Genomic DNA, 17,375 nt, shown 5'->3' with positions numbered 1-17,375 from the left:
TACTCACGGAATCATACCTGACAGACAATGTCCCAGACACTGCCAGCACCATCCCCGGGTATGTCTTGTCCCACCGACAGGACAGACCCAGCAGAAGTGGGGGCACAGTGGTATACAGTAGGGAGGGAGTTGCCCTGGGAGTCCTCAACATCAACTCTGGACCCCATGAGGTCTCATGGCATCAGGTCAAACATGGACAAGGAAACCTCCTGCTGATGACCACCTACCGCCCTCCCTCAGCTGATGAGTCAGTACTGCTCCATGTTGAACACCACTTGGAGGAAGCACAGGTGGCAAGGGCACAGAATGTACTCTGGGTGGGGGACTTCAATGTCCATCACCAAGAGTAGCTCAGTAGCACCACGACTGACCAAGCTGGCCGAGTCCTAAAGGACATGGCTGCGAGACTGGCTATGCGGCAGGTGGTGGGGGAACCAACAAGAAGGGAAAACATACTTGACTTCATCCTCACCAGTCTACCTGCCGCAAATGCATCTGTCCATGATAATATTGGTAGGACTGACCACCGCACAGTTGATGTGGAGACCAAGTGCCGCCTTCACATTGAAGATACCCTCCTTCGTGTTGTGTGGCACTATCACCGTGCTAAATAGGATAGATTTTAAACAAATCCAGCAATGTAAAACTGAGCATCCATGAGGCGCTGTGGGCCATCAGCAGCAGCAGAATTGTACCCAACCACAATCTGTAACCTCATGGCCCGGCATATCCCCCACTCTACCATTACCATCAAGCCAGGAGACCAACCCTGGTTCAATGAAGAGTGCAGGAGGGCATGCCAGGAGCAGCACCAGGCATACCTCAAAATGAGGGGTCAACCTGGTGAAGCTACAACACAGGACTATCTGCGTGCCAAACTGCGTAAGCAGCATGCGATTGACAGAGCTAAGCGATCCCATAACCAACGGATCAGACCTAAGCTCTGCAGTCCTGCCACATCCAGCCGTGAATGGCAATGGACAATTAAACAACTAACTGGAGGAGGTGGCTCCACAAATATCCCCATCCTCGATGATGGGGGAGCCCAGCACATCAGTGCGAAAGATAAGGCTGAAGCATTTGCAACAATGTTCAGCCAGAAGTGCCGAGTTGATGATCCATCTCGGCCTCCTCCTGAAGTCCCCAGAATCACAGATGCCAGACTTCAGCCAATTCGATTCACTCTGTGTGACATCAAGAAACGACTGAAGGCACTGGATACTGCAAAGGCTATGGGTCCTGACAATATTCCGGCAATAGTACTGAAGGCCTGTGATGCAGAACTTACCATGCCCCTAGCCAAGCTGTTCCAGTACAGCTACAACACTGGCATCTACCCTGCAATGTGGAAAATTGCCCAGGTCTGTCCTGTACACAAAAAGCAGGACAAGTCTGACCCGGCCAATTACCGCCCCATCAGCCTACTCTCAATCATCAGTAAAGTGATGGAAGGTGTCATCAACAGTGCCATCAAGCGGCACTTGCTTAGCAATAACCTGCTCAGTGACGCTCAATTTGGGTTCCGCCAGGGCCACTCAGCTCCTGACCTCATTACAACCTTGGTTCAAACATGGACAAAAGAGCTGAATTCAAGAGGTGAGGTGAAAGTGACTCCCCTTGACATCAAGGCAGCATTTGTCTGAGTATGGCATCAAGGAGTCCTAGCAAAACTGGAGTCAATGGGAATCAGGGGGAAAACTTTCCGCTGGCTGGAGTCATACCTAGCGCAAAGGAACATGGTTGTGGTTGTTGGAGGTCAATCATCTGAGCTCAAGGACATCACTGCAGGAGTTCCTCAGGGTAGTGTCCTAGGCCCAACCATCTTCAGCTGCTTCATCAATGGCCTTCCTTCAATCACAAGGTCAGAACTGGGGATGTTCACTGATGATTGCACAATGTTCAGCACCATTCGTGACTCCTCAGATGCTGAAGCAGTCCGTGTAGAAATGCAGCAAGACCTGGACAATATCCAGGCTTGGGCTGATAAGTGGCAAGTAACATTCGCACCACATAAGTGCCAGGCAATGACCATCTCCAACAAGAGAGAATCTAACCATTTCCCCTTGACATTCAATGGCATTACCATTGCTGAATCCCCCACTAACAACATTCTAGGGGCTACCATTGACCAAAAACTGAACTGCAGTAGCCATATAAATACTGTGGCTACAAGAGCAGGTCAGAGGCTAGGAATCCTGCAGCGAGTAACTCACCTCCTGACTCCCCAAAGCCTGTCCACCATCTACAAGGCACAAGTCAGGAATGTGATGGAATACTCTTTACTTGCCTGGATGGGTGCAGCTCTAATAACACTCAAGAAGCTCAACACCATCCAGGACAAAGCAGCCCGCTTGTTTAGCACCCTATCCACAAACATTCACTCCCTCTACCATGGACACACAGTGGCAGCAGTGTGTACCATCTGCAAGATGCATTGCAGCAATGCACCAAGGCTCCTTCGACAGCACCTTCCAAACCCGTGACCTCCACCAACAAGGACAAGGGCAGCAGATACATGGGAACACCACCACCTGCAAGTTCCCCTCCAAGTCACACACCATCCTGACTTGGAACTATATCGCCATTCCTTAACTGTCGCTGGGTCAAAATCCTGGAACTCCCTTCCTAACAGCACTGTGGGTGTACCTACCTCACATGGACCTGCAGTGGTTCAAGAAGGCAGCTCACCACCACCTTCTCAAGGGCAATTCGGGATGGGCAATAAATGCTGGCCTAGCCAGTGAGCCCACATCCCATGAATGAATAAAAAATAGAGGAAGTTAAGGGGAGGTGTACCAATCAAGGTGTTTAAAATCATGGGAAGAGAAGCAGAGTTAACGTTTCGGGTCAGTGACCCTTCTTCGGAACTGAGAAATATTAGAAAAGTCACAGATTATAAGCAAGTGAGGTGGGGGTGGGGCAAGAGATAACAAAGGAGAAGGTGCAGATTGGACCAGGCCACGTAGCTGACCAAAAGGTCACGGATCAAAGGCAAACAATATGTTAATGGTGTGTTGAAAGACAAAGCATTAGTACAGATTAGGTGTGAATACACTGAATATTGAACAGCAGCAAGTGCAAACCTGAAAAAAAACCTGAAAAAAACAATGGGTAAGCAAACTGAACAAACTAAGATGAAATGAAATAAATGCAAAAAAAATAGTAAAAAATGTAAAAAAGAATGTAAAAAAAAAGGAAGAAAAAATAACTAAAAATTTTTTACTATCTTTTTTTGCATTTATTTCATTTCATCTTAGTTTGTTCAGTTTGCTTACCCATTGTTTTTTTCAGGTTTGCACTTGCTGCTGTTCAATATTCAGTGTATTTACACCTAATCTGTACTAATGCTTTGTCTTTCAACACACCATTAACATATTGTTTGCCTTTGCTCCGTGACCTTTTGGTCAGCTATGTGGCCTGGTCCAATCTGCACCTTCTCCTTTGTTATCTCTTACCCCACCCCCACCTCACTTGCTTATAATCTGTGACTTTTCTAATATTTGTCAGTTCCGAAGAAGGGTCACTGACCCGAAACGTTAACTCTGTTTCTCTTTCCACAGATGCTGCCAGACCTGCTGAGTGATTCCGGCATTTCTTGTTTTTGTTTCAGATTTCCAGCATCCGCATTATTTTGCTTTTGTTTAAAATCATGAATGGTTTTGATAGAAATGGGTAGGGATAAATTGTTTCGAGTGGCAAAAGGTCCAGTGAACGGAGAAAACAGATTTAAGGCAATTGAGAAAAGAATCAGAGATTAGAAGAGGAATTTTTTTTACAATGGATTATTGTGATCTGGAATGTGGAAGCAGATTCAATAGTAAATTCCAAAGGGAATTGAACAAATACTTGCAAAGGAAACACTATCAGGGCTCTGGGGAAAGACTTTTATAGAAATAAGTCGGTTCAGTTCCTACAAACGCCCTTTTTAGAAACCTCTTAAAAAAGCCTGCACTTTGATGAGGGGAGTGATCCGACCCACTGGAGAGATTGTGAAACTGACTCAGCCCAGCGTGAACTCTGACCTTGGCTGTAACAATCTGGCTGTCACGTGGTGTCCAAGATGGCGGCGCGCAGCGTCTACCGTGCGGGTCTGTTCCGGAACCGAGTGGCGGTGGTGACGGGCGGAGGGAGCGGGATCGGCGCTGCCGTGGCCGCCGAGCTGCTGACATTAGGTGCGCTCTTAAATATTAATCGAACGGCCGGGCCGGGAGTCACTGGCAGCTCCGGGGTCGCCTTTTGTGGAGTGAAAGCTGCTCCATGGCTGCAAAACCATCAAAGGTCTCAGGGATTAGAAAGACCCCAAAGTCAGCATCAGATCAGAGAGACCCTGAATAAACAGTGACTCTGTACAGTTACACAGTGAGTGATCCTCACCCTGAATAAACAGTGACTCTGTACAGTTACACAGTGAGTGATCCTCACCCTGAATAAACAGTGACTCTGTACAGTTACACAGTGAGTGATCCTCACCCTGAATAAACAGTGACTCTGTACAGTTACACAGTTAGTGATCCTCACCCTGAATAAACAGTGACTCTGTACAGTTACACAGTGAGTGACCCTCACCCTGAATAAACAGTGACTCTGTACAGTTACACAGTGAGTGATCCTCACCCTGAATAAACAGTGACTCTGTACAGTTACACAGTGAGTGATCCTCACCCTGAATAAACAGTGACTCTGTACAGTTACACAGTGAGTGACCCTCACCCTGAATAAACAGTGACTCTGTACAGTTACACAGTGAGTGATCCTCACCCTGAATAAACAGTGACTCTGTACAGTTACACAGTTAGTGATCCTCACCCTGAATAAACAGTGACTCTGTACAGTTACACAGTGAGTGACCCTCACCCTGAATAAACAGTGACTCTGTACAGTTACACAGTTAGTGATCCTCACCCTGAATAAACAGTGACTCTGTACAGTTACACAGTGAGTGACCCTCACCCTGAATAAACAGTGACTCTGTACAGTTACACAGTGAGTGATCCTCACCCTGAATAAACAGTGACTCTGTACAGTTACACAGTGAGTGATCCTCACCCTGAATAAACAGTGACTCTGTACAGTTACACAGTGAGTGACCCTCACCCTGAATAAACAGTGACTCTGTACAGTTACACAGTGAGTGACCCTCACCCTGAATAAACAGTGACTCTGTACAGTTACACAGTGAGTGATCCTCACCCTGAATAAACAGTGACTCTGTACAGTTACACAGTGAGTGACCCTCACCCTGAATAAACAGTGACTCTGTACAGTTACACAGTGAGTGATCCTTACCCTGCTGAATAAACAGTGACTCTGTACAGTTACACAGTGAGTGATCCTCATCCTGAATAAACAGTGACTCTGTACAGTTACACAGTGAGTGATCCTGACCCTGCTGAATAAACAGTGACTCTGTACAGTTACACAGTGAGTGACCCTCACCCTGAATAAACAGTGACTCTGTACAGTTACACAGTGAGTGACCCTCACCCTGAATAAACAGTGACTCTGTACAGTTACACAGTGAGTGATCCTTACCCTGCTGAATAAACAGTGACTCTGTACAGTTACACAGTGAGTGATCCTCATCCTGAATAAACAGTGACTCTGTACAGTTACACAGTGAGTGATCCTTACCCTGCTGAATAAACAGTGACTCTGTACAGTTACACAGTGAGTGACCCTCACCCTGAATAAACAGTGACTCTGTACAGTTACACAGTGAGTGATCCTCATCCTGAATAAACAGTGACTCTGTACAGTTACACAGTGAGTGATCCTCACCCTGAATAAACAGTGACTCTGTACAGTTACACAGTGAGTGATCCTCACCCTGAATAAACAGTGACTCTGTACAGTTACACAGTGAGTGACCCTCACCCTGAATAAACAGTGACTCTGTACAGTTACACAGTGAGTGATCCTCACCCTGAATAAACAGTGACTCTGTACAGTTACACAGTGAGTGACCCTCACCCTGAATAAACAGTGACTCGGTACAGTTACACAGTGAGTGACCCTCACCCTGAATAAACAGTGACTCTGTACAGTTACACAGTGAGTGACCCTCACCCTGAATAAACAGTGACTCGGTACAGTTACACAGTGAGTGATCCTCATCCTGAATAAACAGTGACTCTGTACAGTTACACAGTGAGTGATCCTTACCCTGCTGAATAAACAGTGACTCTGTACAGTTACACAGTGAGTGACCCTCACCCTGAATAAACAGTGACTCTGCACAGTTACACAGTGAGTGATCCTCATCCTGAATAAACAGTGACTCTGTACAGTTACACAGTGAGTGATCCTCACCCTGAATAAACAGTGACTCTGTACAGTTACACAGTGAGTGATCCTCACCCTGAATAAACAGTGACTCTGTACAGTTACACAGTGAGTGACCCTCACCCTGAATAAACAGTGACTCTGTACAGTTACACAGTGAGTGACCCTCACCCTGAATAAACAGTGACTCGGTACAGTTACACAGTGAGTGACCCTCACCCTGAATAAACAGTGACTCTGTACAGTTACACAGTGAGTGACCCTCACCCTGAATAAACAGTGACTCTGTACAGTTACACAGTGAGTGATCCTCACCCTGAATAAACAGTGTCTCTGTACAGTTACACAGTGAGTGACCCTCACCCTGAATAAACAGTGACTCTGCACAGTTACACAGTGAGTGATCCTCACCCTGAATAAACAGTGTCTCTGTACAGTTACACAGTGAGTGATCCTTACCCTGCTGAATAAACAGTGACTCTGTACAGTTACACAGTGAGTGATCCTCATCCTGAATAAACAGTGACTCTGTACAGTTACACAGTGAGTGATCCTTACCCTGCTGAATAAACAGTGACTCTGTACAGTTACACAGTGAGTGACCCTCACCCTGAATAAACAGTGACTCTGTACAGTTACACAGTGAGTGATCCTCATCCTGAATAAACAGTGACTCTGTACAGTTACACAGTGAGTGATCCTCACCCTGAATAAACAGTGACTCTGTACAGTTACACAGTGAGTGATCCTCACCCTGAATAAACAGTGACTCTGTACAGTTACACAGTGAGTGACCCTCACCCTGAATAAACAGTGACTCTGTACAGTTACACAGTGAGTGATCCTCACCCTGAATAAACAGTGACTCTGTACAGTTACACAGTGAGTGACCCTCACCCTGAATAAACAGTGACTCGGTACAGTTACACAGTGAGTGACCCTCACCCTGAATAAACAGTGACTCTGTACAGTTACACAGTGAGTGACCCTCACCCTGAATAAACAGTGACTCGGTACAGTTACACAGTGAGTGATCCTCATCCTGAATAAACAGTGACTCTGTACAGTTACACAGTGAGTGATCCTTACCCTGCTGAATAAACAGTGACTCTGTACAGTTACACAGTGAGTGACCCTCACCCTGAATAAACAGTGACTCTGCACAGTTACACAGTGAGTGATCCTCATCCTGAATAAACAGTGACTCTGTACAGTTACACAGTGAGTGATCCTCACCCTGAATAAACAGTGACTCTGTACAGTTACACAGTGAGTGATCCTCACCCTGAATAAACAGTGACTCTGTACAGTTACACAGTGAGTGACCCTCACCCTGAATAAACAGTGACTCTGTACAGTTACACAGTGAGTGACCCTCACCCTGAATAAACAGTGACTCGGTACAGTTACACAGTGAGTGACCCTCACCCTGAATAAACAGTGACTCTGTACAGTTACACAGTGAGTGACCCTCACCCTGAATAAACAGTGACTCTGTACAGTTACACAGTGAGTGATCCTCACCCTGAATAAACAGTGTCTCTGTACAGTTACACAGTGAGTGACCCTCACCCTGAATAAACAGTGACTCTGCACAGTTACACAGTGAGTGATCCTCACCCTGAATAAACAGTGTCTCTGTACAGTTACACAGTGAGTGACCCTCACCCTGAATAAACAGTGACTCTGTACAGTTACACAGTGAGTGACCCTCGTCCTGAATAAACAGTGACTCTGTACAGTTACACATTGAGTGACCCTCACCCTGAATAAACAGTGACTCTGTACAGTTACACAGTGAGTGATCCTCACCCTGAATAAACAGTGTCTCTGTACAGTTACACAGTGAGTGACCCTCACCCTGAATAAACAGTGACTCTGTACAGTTACACAGTGAGTGATCCTCACCCTGAATAAACAGTGACTCTGTACAGTTACAGTGAGTGACCCTGAATAAACAGTGACTCTGTGCAGTTACACAGTGAGTGATCCTCACCCTGAATAAACAGTGACTCTGTACAGTTACACAGTGAGTGACCCTCACCCTGAATAAACAGTGACTCTGTACAGTTACACAGTGAGTGACCCTCATCCTGAATAAACAGTGACTCTGTACAGTTACACAGTGAGTGACACTCACCCTGAATAAACAGTGACTCTGTGCAGTTACACAGTGCGTGACCCTCACCCTGAATAAACAGTGACTCTGTACAGTTACAGAGTGAGTGACCCTCACCCTGAATAAACAGTGACTCTGTGCAGTTACACAGTGCGTGACCCTCACCCTGAATAAATAGTGACTCTGTACAGTTACAGAGTGAGTGACCCTCACCCTGAATAAACAGTGACTCTGTACAGTTACACAGCGAGTGACCCTCACCCTGAATAAATAGTGAATCTGTACAGTTACACAATGAGTGATCCTCACCCTGAATAAACAGTGACTCTGTACAGTTACACAGTGCGTGACCCTCACCCTGAATAAACAGTGAATCTGTACAGTTACACAATGAGTGATCCTCACCCTGAATAAACAGTGACTCTGTACAGTTACACAGCGAGTGACCCTCGCCCTGAATAAATAGTGAATCTGTACAGTTACACAATGAGTGATCCTCACCCTGAATAAACAGTGACTCTGTACAGTTACACAGTGAGTGACCCTCACCCTGAATAAACAGTGACTCTGCACAGTTACACAGTGAGTGACCCTGAATAAACAGTGACTCTGTACAGTTACAGAGTGAGTGACCCTTACCCTGAATAAACAGTGACTCTGTACAGTTACACAGTGAGTGATCCTCGCCCTGAATAAACAGTGACTGTACAGTTACACAGCGAGTGACCCTCTGCCTGAATAAACAGTGACTCTGTACAGTTACACAGCGAGTGACCCTGAATAAACAGTGACTCTGTACAGTTACAGAGTGAGTGACCCTTACCCTGAATAAACAGTGACTCTGTACAGTTACACAGTGAGTGATCCTCGCCCTGAATAAACAGTGACTGTACAGTTACACAGCGAGTGACCCTCTGCCTGAATAAACAGTGACTCTGTACAGTTACACAGCGAGTGACCCTCACCCTGAATAAACAGTGACTCTGTACAGTTACACAGCGAGTGACCCTCCGCCTGAATAAACAGTGACTCTGTACAGTTACACAGAGAGTGATCCTCGCCCTGAATAAACAGTGACTTTGTACAGTTACACAGCGAGTGACCCTCACCCTGAATAAACAGTGACTCTGTACAGTTACACAGCGAGTGACCCTCACCCTGAATAAACAGTGACTCTAGACAGTTACACAGCGAGTGACCCTCACCCTGAATAAACAGTGACTCTGTACAGTTACACAGCGAGTGATCCTCACCCTGAATAAACAGTGACTCTGTACAGTTACACAGTGAGTGATCCTCACCCTGAATAAACAGTGACTCTGTACAGTTACACAGTGAGTGACCCTCACCCTGAATAAAGTGACTCTGTACAGTTACACAGTGAGTGACCCTCGCCCTGAATAAACAGTGACTCTGTCCAGTTACACAGTGAGTGACCCTCGCCCTGAATAAACAGTTATTCTGTACAGTTACACAGTGAGTGACCTTCGCCCTGAATAAACAGTGACTCTGTACAGTTACACAGTGAGTGACCTTCGCCCTGAATAAACAGTGACTCTGTACTGTTACACAGTGAGTGACCCTCACCCTGAATAAACAGTGACTATGTACAGATACACAGTGAGTGATCCTCACCCTAAATAAACAGTGACTCTGTACAGTTACACAGTGAGTGATCCTCGCCCTGAATAAACAGTGACTCGGTACAGTTACACAGTGAGTGACCCTCACCCTGAATAAACAGTGACTCTGTACAGTTACACAGTGAGTGACCCTCACCCTGAATAAACAGTGACTCTGTACAGTTACACAGTGAGTGATCCTCACCCTGAATAAACAGTGTCTCTGTACAGTTACACAGTGAGTGACCCTCACCCTGAATAAACAGTGACTCTGCACAGTTACACAGTGAGTGATCCTCACCCTGAATAAACAGTGTCTCTGTACAGTTACACAGTGAGTGACCCTCACCCTGAATAAACAGTGACTCTGTACAGTTACACAGTGAGTGACCCTCGTCCTGAATAAACAGTGACTCTGTACAGTTACACATTGAGTGACCCTCACCCTGAATAAACAGTGACTCTGTACAGTTACACAGTGAGTGATCCTCACCCTGAATAAACAGTGTCTCTGTACAGTTACACAGTGAGTGACCCTCACCCTGAATAAACAGTGACTCTGTACAGTTACACAGTGAGTGATCCTCACCCTGAATAAACAGTGACTCTGTACAGTTACAGTGAGTGACCCTGAATAAACAGTGACTCTGTGCAGTTACACAGTGAGTGATCCTCACCCTGAATAAACAGTGACTCTGTACAGTTACACAGTGAGTGACCCTCACCCTGAATAAACAGTGACTCTGTACAGTTACACAGTGAGTGACCCTTGCCCTGAATAAACAGTGACTCTGTACAGTTACACAGTGAGTGACACTCACCCTGAATAAACAGTGACTCTGTGCAGTTACACAGTGCGTGACCCTCACCCTGAATAAACAGTGACTCTGTACAGTTACAGAGTGAGTGACCCTCACCCTGAATAAACAGTGACTCTGTGCAGTTACACAGTGCGTGACCCTCACCCTGAATAAATAGTGACTCTGTACAGTTACAGAGTGAGTGACCCTCACCCTGAATAAACAGTGACTCTGTACAGTTACACAGCGAGTGACCCTCACCCTGAATAAATAGTGAATCTGTACAGTTACACAATGAGTGATCCTCACCCTGAATAAACAGTGACTCTGTACAGTTACACAGTGCGTGACCCTCACCCTGAATAAACAGTGAATCTGTACAGTTACACAATGAGTGATCCTCACCCTGAATAAACAGTGACTCTGTACAGTTACACAGCGAGTGACCCTCGCCCTGAATAAATAGTGAATCTGTACAGTTACACAATGAGTGATCCTCACCCTGAATAAACAGTGACTCTGTACAGTTACACAGTGAGTGACCCTCACCCTGAATAAACAGTGACTCTGCACAGTTACACAGTGAGTGACCCTGAATAAACAGTGACTCTGTACAGTTACAGAGTGAGTGACCCTTACCCTGAATAAACAGTGACTCTGTACAGTTACACAGTGAGTGATCCTCGCCCTGAATAAACAGTGACTGTACAGTTACACAGCGAGTGACCCTCTGCCTGAATAAACAGTGACTCTGTACAGTTACACAGCGAGTGACCCTCACCCTGAATAAACAGTGACTCTGTACAGTTACACAGCGAGTGACCCTCCGCCTGAATAAACAGTGACTCTGTACAGTTACACAGCGAGTGACCCTCCGCCTGAATAAACAGTGACTCTGTACAGTTACACAGAGAGTGATCCTCGCCCTGAATAAACAGTGACTTTGTACAGTTACACAGCGAGTGACCCTCACCCTGAATAAACAGTGACTCTAGACAGTTACACAGCGAGTGACCCTCACCCTGAATAAACAGTGACTCTGTACAGTTACACAGCGAGTGATCCTCACCCTGAATAAACAGTGACTCTGTACAGTTACACAGTGAGTGATCCTCACCCTGAATAAACAGTGACTCTGTACAGTTACACAGTGAGTGACCCTCACCCTGAATAAAGTGACTCTGTACAGTTACACAGTGAGTGACCCTCGCCCTGAATAAACAGTGACTCTGTCCAGTTACACAGTGAGTGACCCTCGCCCTGAATAAACAGTTATTCTGTACAGTTACACAGTGAGTGACCCTCACCCTGAATAAACAGTGACTCTGTACAGTTACACAGTGAGTGACCCTCACCCTGAATAAAGTGACTCTGTACAGTTACACAGTGAGTGACCCTCACCCTGAATAAAGTGACTCTGTACAGTTACACAGTGAGTGACCCTCACCCTGAATAAAGTGACTCTGTACAGTTACACAGTGAGTGATCCTCACCCTGAATAAACAGTGACTCTGTACAGTTACACAGTGAGTGACCCTCACCCTGAATAAAGTGACTCTGTACAGTTACACAGTGAGTGACCCTCGCCCTGAATAAACAGTGACTCTGTCCAGTTACACAGTGAGTGACCCTCGCCCTGAATAAACAGTTATTCTGTACAGTTACACAGTGAGTGACCCTCGCCCTGAATAAACAGTTATTCTGTACAGTTACACAGTGAGTGACCCTCGCCCTGAATAAACAGTTATTCTGTACAGTTACACAGTGAGTGATCCTCGCCCTGAATAAACAGTGACTCTGTACAGTTACACAGTGAGTGACCTTCGCCCTGAATAAACAGTGACTCTGTACAGTTACACAGTGAGTGACCCTCACCCTGAATAAACAGTGACTATGTACAGATACACAGTGAGTGATCCTCACCCTAAATAAACAGTGACTCTGTACAGTTACACAGTGAGTGACCCTCACCCTGAATAAACAGTGACTATGTACAGATACACAGTGAGTGATCCTCACCCTAAATAAACAGTGACTCTGTACAGTTACACAGTGAGTGACCTTCGCCCTGAATAAACAGTGACTCTGTACTGTTACACAGTGAGTGACCCTCACCCTGAATAAACAGTGACTATGTACAGATACACAGTGAGTGATCCTCACCCTAAATAAACAGTGACTCTGTACAGTTACACAGTGAGTGACCTTCGCCCTGAATAAACAGTGACTCTGTACAGTTACACAGTGAGGGATCCTCACCCTGAATAAACAGTGACTATGTACAGTTACACAGTGAGTGACCCTCACCCTGAATAAACAGTGACTATGTACAGTTACACAGTGAGTGATCCTCACCCTGAATAAACAGTGACTCTGTACAGTTACACAGTGAGTGACCCTCACCCTGAATAAACAGTGACTATGTACAGTTACACAGTGAGTGATCCTCACCCTAAATAAACAGTGACTCTGTACAGTTACACAGTGAGTGACCTTCGCCCTGAATAAACAGTGACTCTGTACAGTTACACAGTGAGTGATCCTCGCCCTGAATAAACAGTGACTATGTACAGTTACACAGTGAGTGATCCTCACCCTGAATAAACAGTGACTCTGTACAGTTACACAGTGAGTGACCCTCACCCTGAATAAACAGTGACTCTGTACAGTTACACAGTGAGTGATCCTCACCCTTAATAAACAGTGACTATGTACAGTTACACAGTGAGTGATCCTCACCCTTAATAAACAGTGACTCTGTACAGTTACACAGTGAGTGACCCTCACCCTGAATAAACAGTGACTATGTACAGTTACACAGTGAGTGATCCTCACCCTTAATAAACAGTGACTCTGTACAGTTACACAGTGAGTGACCCTCACCCTGAATAAACAGTGACTATGTACAGTTACACAGTGAGTGATCCTCACCCTTAATAAACAGTGACTCTGTACAGTTACACAGCGAGTGACCCTCACCCTGAATAAACAGTGACTCTGTACAGTTACACAGTGAGAGACCCTGAATAAACAGTGACTCTGTACAATTACACAGTGAGTGACCCTCACCCTGAATAAACAGTGACTCTGCACAGTTACACAGTGAGTGATCCTCACCCTTAATAAACAGTGACTATGTACAGTTACACAGTGAGAGACCCTCACCCTGAATAAACAGTGACTCTGTACAGTTACACAGTGAGTGATCCTCACCCTGAATAAACAGTGACTCTGTACAGTTACACAGTGAGTGATCCTCACCCTGAATAAACAGTGACTCTGTACAATTACACAGTGAGTGACCCTCACCCTGAATAAACAGTGACTCTGTACAGTTACACAGTGAGTGACCCTCACCCTGAATAAACAGTGACTATGTACAGTTACACAGTGAGTGATCCTCACCCTTAATAAACAGTGACTCTGTACAGTTACACAGCGAGTGACCCTCACCCTGAATAAACAGTGACTCTGTACAGTTACACAGTGAGAGACCCTGAATAAACAGTGACTCTGTACAGTTACACAGCGAGTGACCCTCACCCTGAATAAACAGTGACTCTGTACAGTTACACAGTGAGTGATCCTCACCCTGAATAAACAGTGACTCTGTACAATTACACAGTGAGTGACCCTCACCCTGAATAAACAGTGACTCTGTACAGTTACACAGTGAGTGACCCTCACCCTGAATAAACAGTGACTATGTACAGTTACACAGTGAGTGATCCTCACCCTTAATAAACAGTGACTCTGTACAGTTACACAGTGAGTGATCCTCACCCTGAATAAACAGTGACTCTGTACAGTTACACAGTGAGTGACCCTCACCCTGAATAAACAGTGACTGTACAGTTACACAGTGAGTGATCCTCGCCCTGAATAAACAGTGACTGTACAGTTACACAGTGAGTGATCCTCGCCCTGAATAAACAGTGACTATGTACAGTTACACAGTGAGTGATCCTCGCCCTGAATAAACAGTGACTATGTACAGTTACACAGTGAGTGATCCTCACCCTGAATAAACAGTGACTCTGTACAGTTACACAGTGAGTGACCCTCACCCTGAATAAACAGTGACTGTACAGTTACACAGTGAGTGATCCTCGCCCTGAATAAACAGTGACTGTACAGTTACACAGTGAGTGATCCTCGCCCTGAATAAACAGTGACTGTACAGTTACACAGTGAGTGACCCTCACCCTGAATAAACAGTGACTGTACAGTTACACAGTGAGTGATCCTCGCCCTGAATAAACAGTGACTATGTACAGTTACACAGTGAGTGATCCTCACCCTTAATAAACAGTGACTCTGTACAGTTACACAGTGAGTGATCCTCACCCTGAATAAACAGTGACTCTGTACAGTTACACAGTGAGTGACCTTCGCCCTGAATAAACAGTGACTCTGTACAGTTACACAGTGAGTGACCCTCACCCTGAATAAACAGTGACTATGTACAGTTACACAGTGAGTGATCCTCACCCTTAATAAACAGTGACTATGTACAGTTACACAGTGAGTGACCTTCGCCCTGAATAAACAGTGACTCTGTACAGTTACACAGTGAGTGACCCTCACCCTGAATAAACAGTGACTCTGTACAGTTACACAGTGAGTGATCCTCACCCTGAATAAACAGTGACTCTGTACAGTTACACAGTGAGTGACCTTCGCCCTGAATAAACAGTGACTCTGTACAGTTACACAGTGAGTGACCCTCACCCTGAATAAACAGTGACTATGTACAGTTACACAGTGAGTGATCCTCACCCTGAATAAACAGTGACTATGTACAGTTACACAGTGAGTGATCCTCACCCTTAATAAACAGTGACTATGTACAGTTACACAGTGAGTGATCCTCACCCTTAATAAACAGTGACTCTGTACAGTTACACAGTGAGTGACCTTCGCCCTGAATAAACAGTGACTCTGTACAGTTACACAGTGAGTGACCCTCACCCTGAATAAACAGTGACTATGTACAGTTACACAGTGAGTGATCCTCACCCTGAATAAACAGTGACTCTGTACAGTTACACAGTGAGTGACCTTCGCCCTGAATAAACAGTGACTCTGTACAGTTACACAGTGAGTGACCCTCACCCTGAATAAACAGTGACTATGTACAGTTACACAGTGAGTGATCCTCACCCTTAATAAACAGTGACTATGTACAGTTACACAGTGAGTGACCCTCACCCTGAATAAACAGTGACTATGTACAGTTACACAGTGAGTGACCCTCACCCTGAATAAACAGTGACTCTGTGCAGTTACACAGTGAGTGACCTTCGCCCTGAATAAACAGTGACTCTGTACAGTTACACAGTGAGTGACACTCACCCTGAATAAACAGTGACTCTGTACAGTTACACAGTGAGTGATCCTCACCCTGAATAAACAGTGACTCTGTACAGTTACACAGTGAGTGACCCTCACCCTGAATAAACAGTGACTCTGTACAGTTACACAGTGAGTGATCCTCACCCTTAATAAACAGTGACTCTGTACAGTTACACAGTGAGTGATCCTCGCCCTGAATAAACAGTGACTCTGTACAGTTACACAGTGAGTGACCCTCACCCTGAATAAACAGTGACTCTGTACAGTTACACAGTGAGTGATCCTCACCCTTAATAAACAGTGACTCTGTACAGTTACACAGTGAGTGACCCTCACCCTGAATAAACAGTGACTCTGTACAGTTACACAGTGAGTGATCCTCACCCTTAATAAACAGTGACTCTGTACAGTTACACAGTGAGTGACCCTCACCCTGAATAAACAGTGACTATGTACAGTTACACAGTGAGTGATCCTCACCCTTAATAAACAGTGACTATGTACAGTTACACAGTGAGTGACCCTCACCCTGAATAAACAGTGACTATGTACAGTTACACAGTGAGTGATCCTCACCCTGAATAAACAGTGACTCTGTACAGTTACACAGTGAGTGACCTTCGCCCTGAATAAACAGTGACTCTGTACAGTTACACAGTGAGTGACCCTCACCCTGAATAAACAGTGACTATGTACAGTTACACAGTGAGTGATCCTCACCCTGAATAAACAGTGACTATGTACAGTTACACAGTGAGTGATCCTCACCCTTAATAAACAGTGACTCTGTACAGTTACACAGTGAGTGACCTTCGCCCTGAATAAACAGTGACTCTGTACAGTTACACAGTGAGTGACCCTCACCCTGAATAAACAGTGACTATGTACAGTTACACAGTGAGTGATCCTCACCCTGAATAAACAGTGACTCTGTACAGTTACACAGTGAGTGACCTTCGCCCTGAATAAACAGTGACTCTGTACAGTTACACAGTGAGTGACCCTCACCCTGAATAAACAGTGACTATGTACAGTTACACAGTGAGTGATCCTCACCCTGAATAAACAGTGACTATGTACAGTTACACAGTGAGTGATCCTCACCCTGAATAAACAGTGACTCTGTACAGTTACACAGTGAGTGACCTTCGCCCTGAATAAACAGTGACTCTGTACAGTTACACAGTGAGTGACCCT

At 45.4% G+C, this 17,375-nt stretch overlaps 1 protein-coding gene across 2 annotated transcripts in view; it reads left to right on the top strand.

The window, feature by feature from the left end:
- Nucleotides 1–4,021: 4,021 nt before the first annotated feature.
- Nucleotides 4,022–17,375, top strand: part of pecr (peroxisomal trans-2-enoyl-CoA reductase) — a 37,149-nt gene continuing 23,795 nt past the window's right edge. For both annotated transcript variants that reach the window (XR_010975263.1, XM_068034457.1), the window contains exon 1: nucleotides 4,022–4,172. Coding sequence is in view for 1 of the 2 variants with exons in the window: in XM_068034457.1 (XP_067890558.1) it covers nucleotides 4,061–4,172 (112 nt within the window). In the remaining variant the exon portion in view is untranslated. The remainder of the gene's footprint in view (nucleotides 4,173–17,375) is intronic.

Source organism: Heterodontus francisci, chromosome 7 (assembly GCF_036365525.1).
Source record: "Heterodontus francisci isolate sHetFra1 chromosome 7, sHetFra1.hap1, whole genome shotgun sequence".
Lineage (NCBI taxonomy): Eukaryota > Metazoa > Chordata > Chondrichthyes > Heterodontiformes > Heterodontidae > Heterodontus > Heterodontus francisci.
Note: the sequence above shows the minus strand (reverse complement) of the source record. Positions and strands in the feature narration are given on the sequence as shown.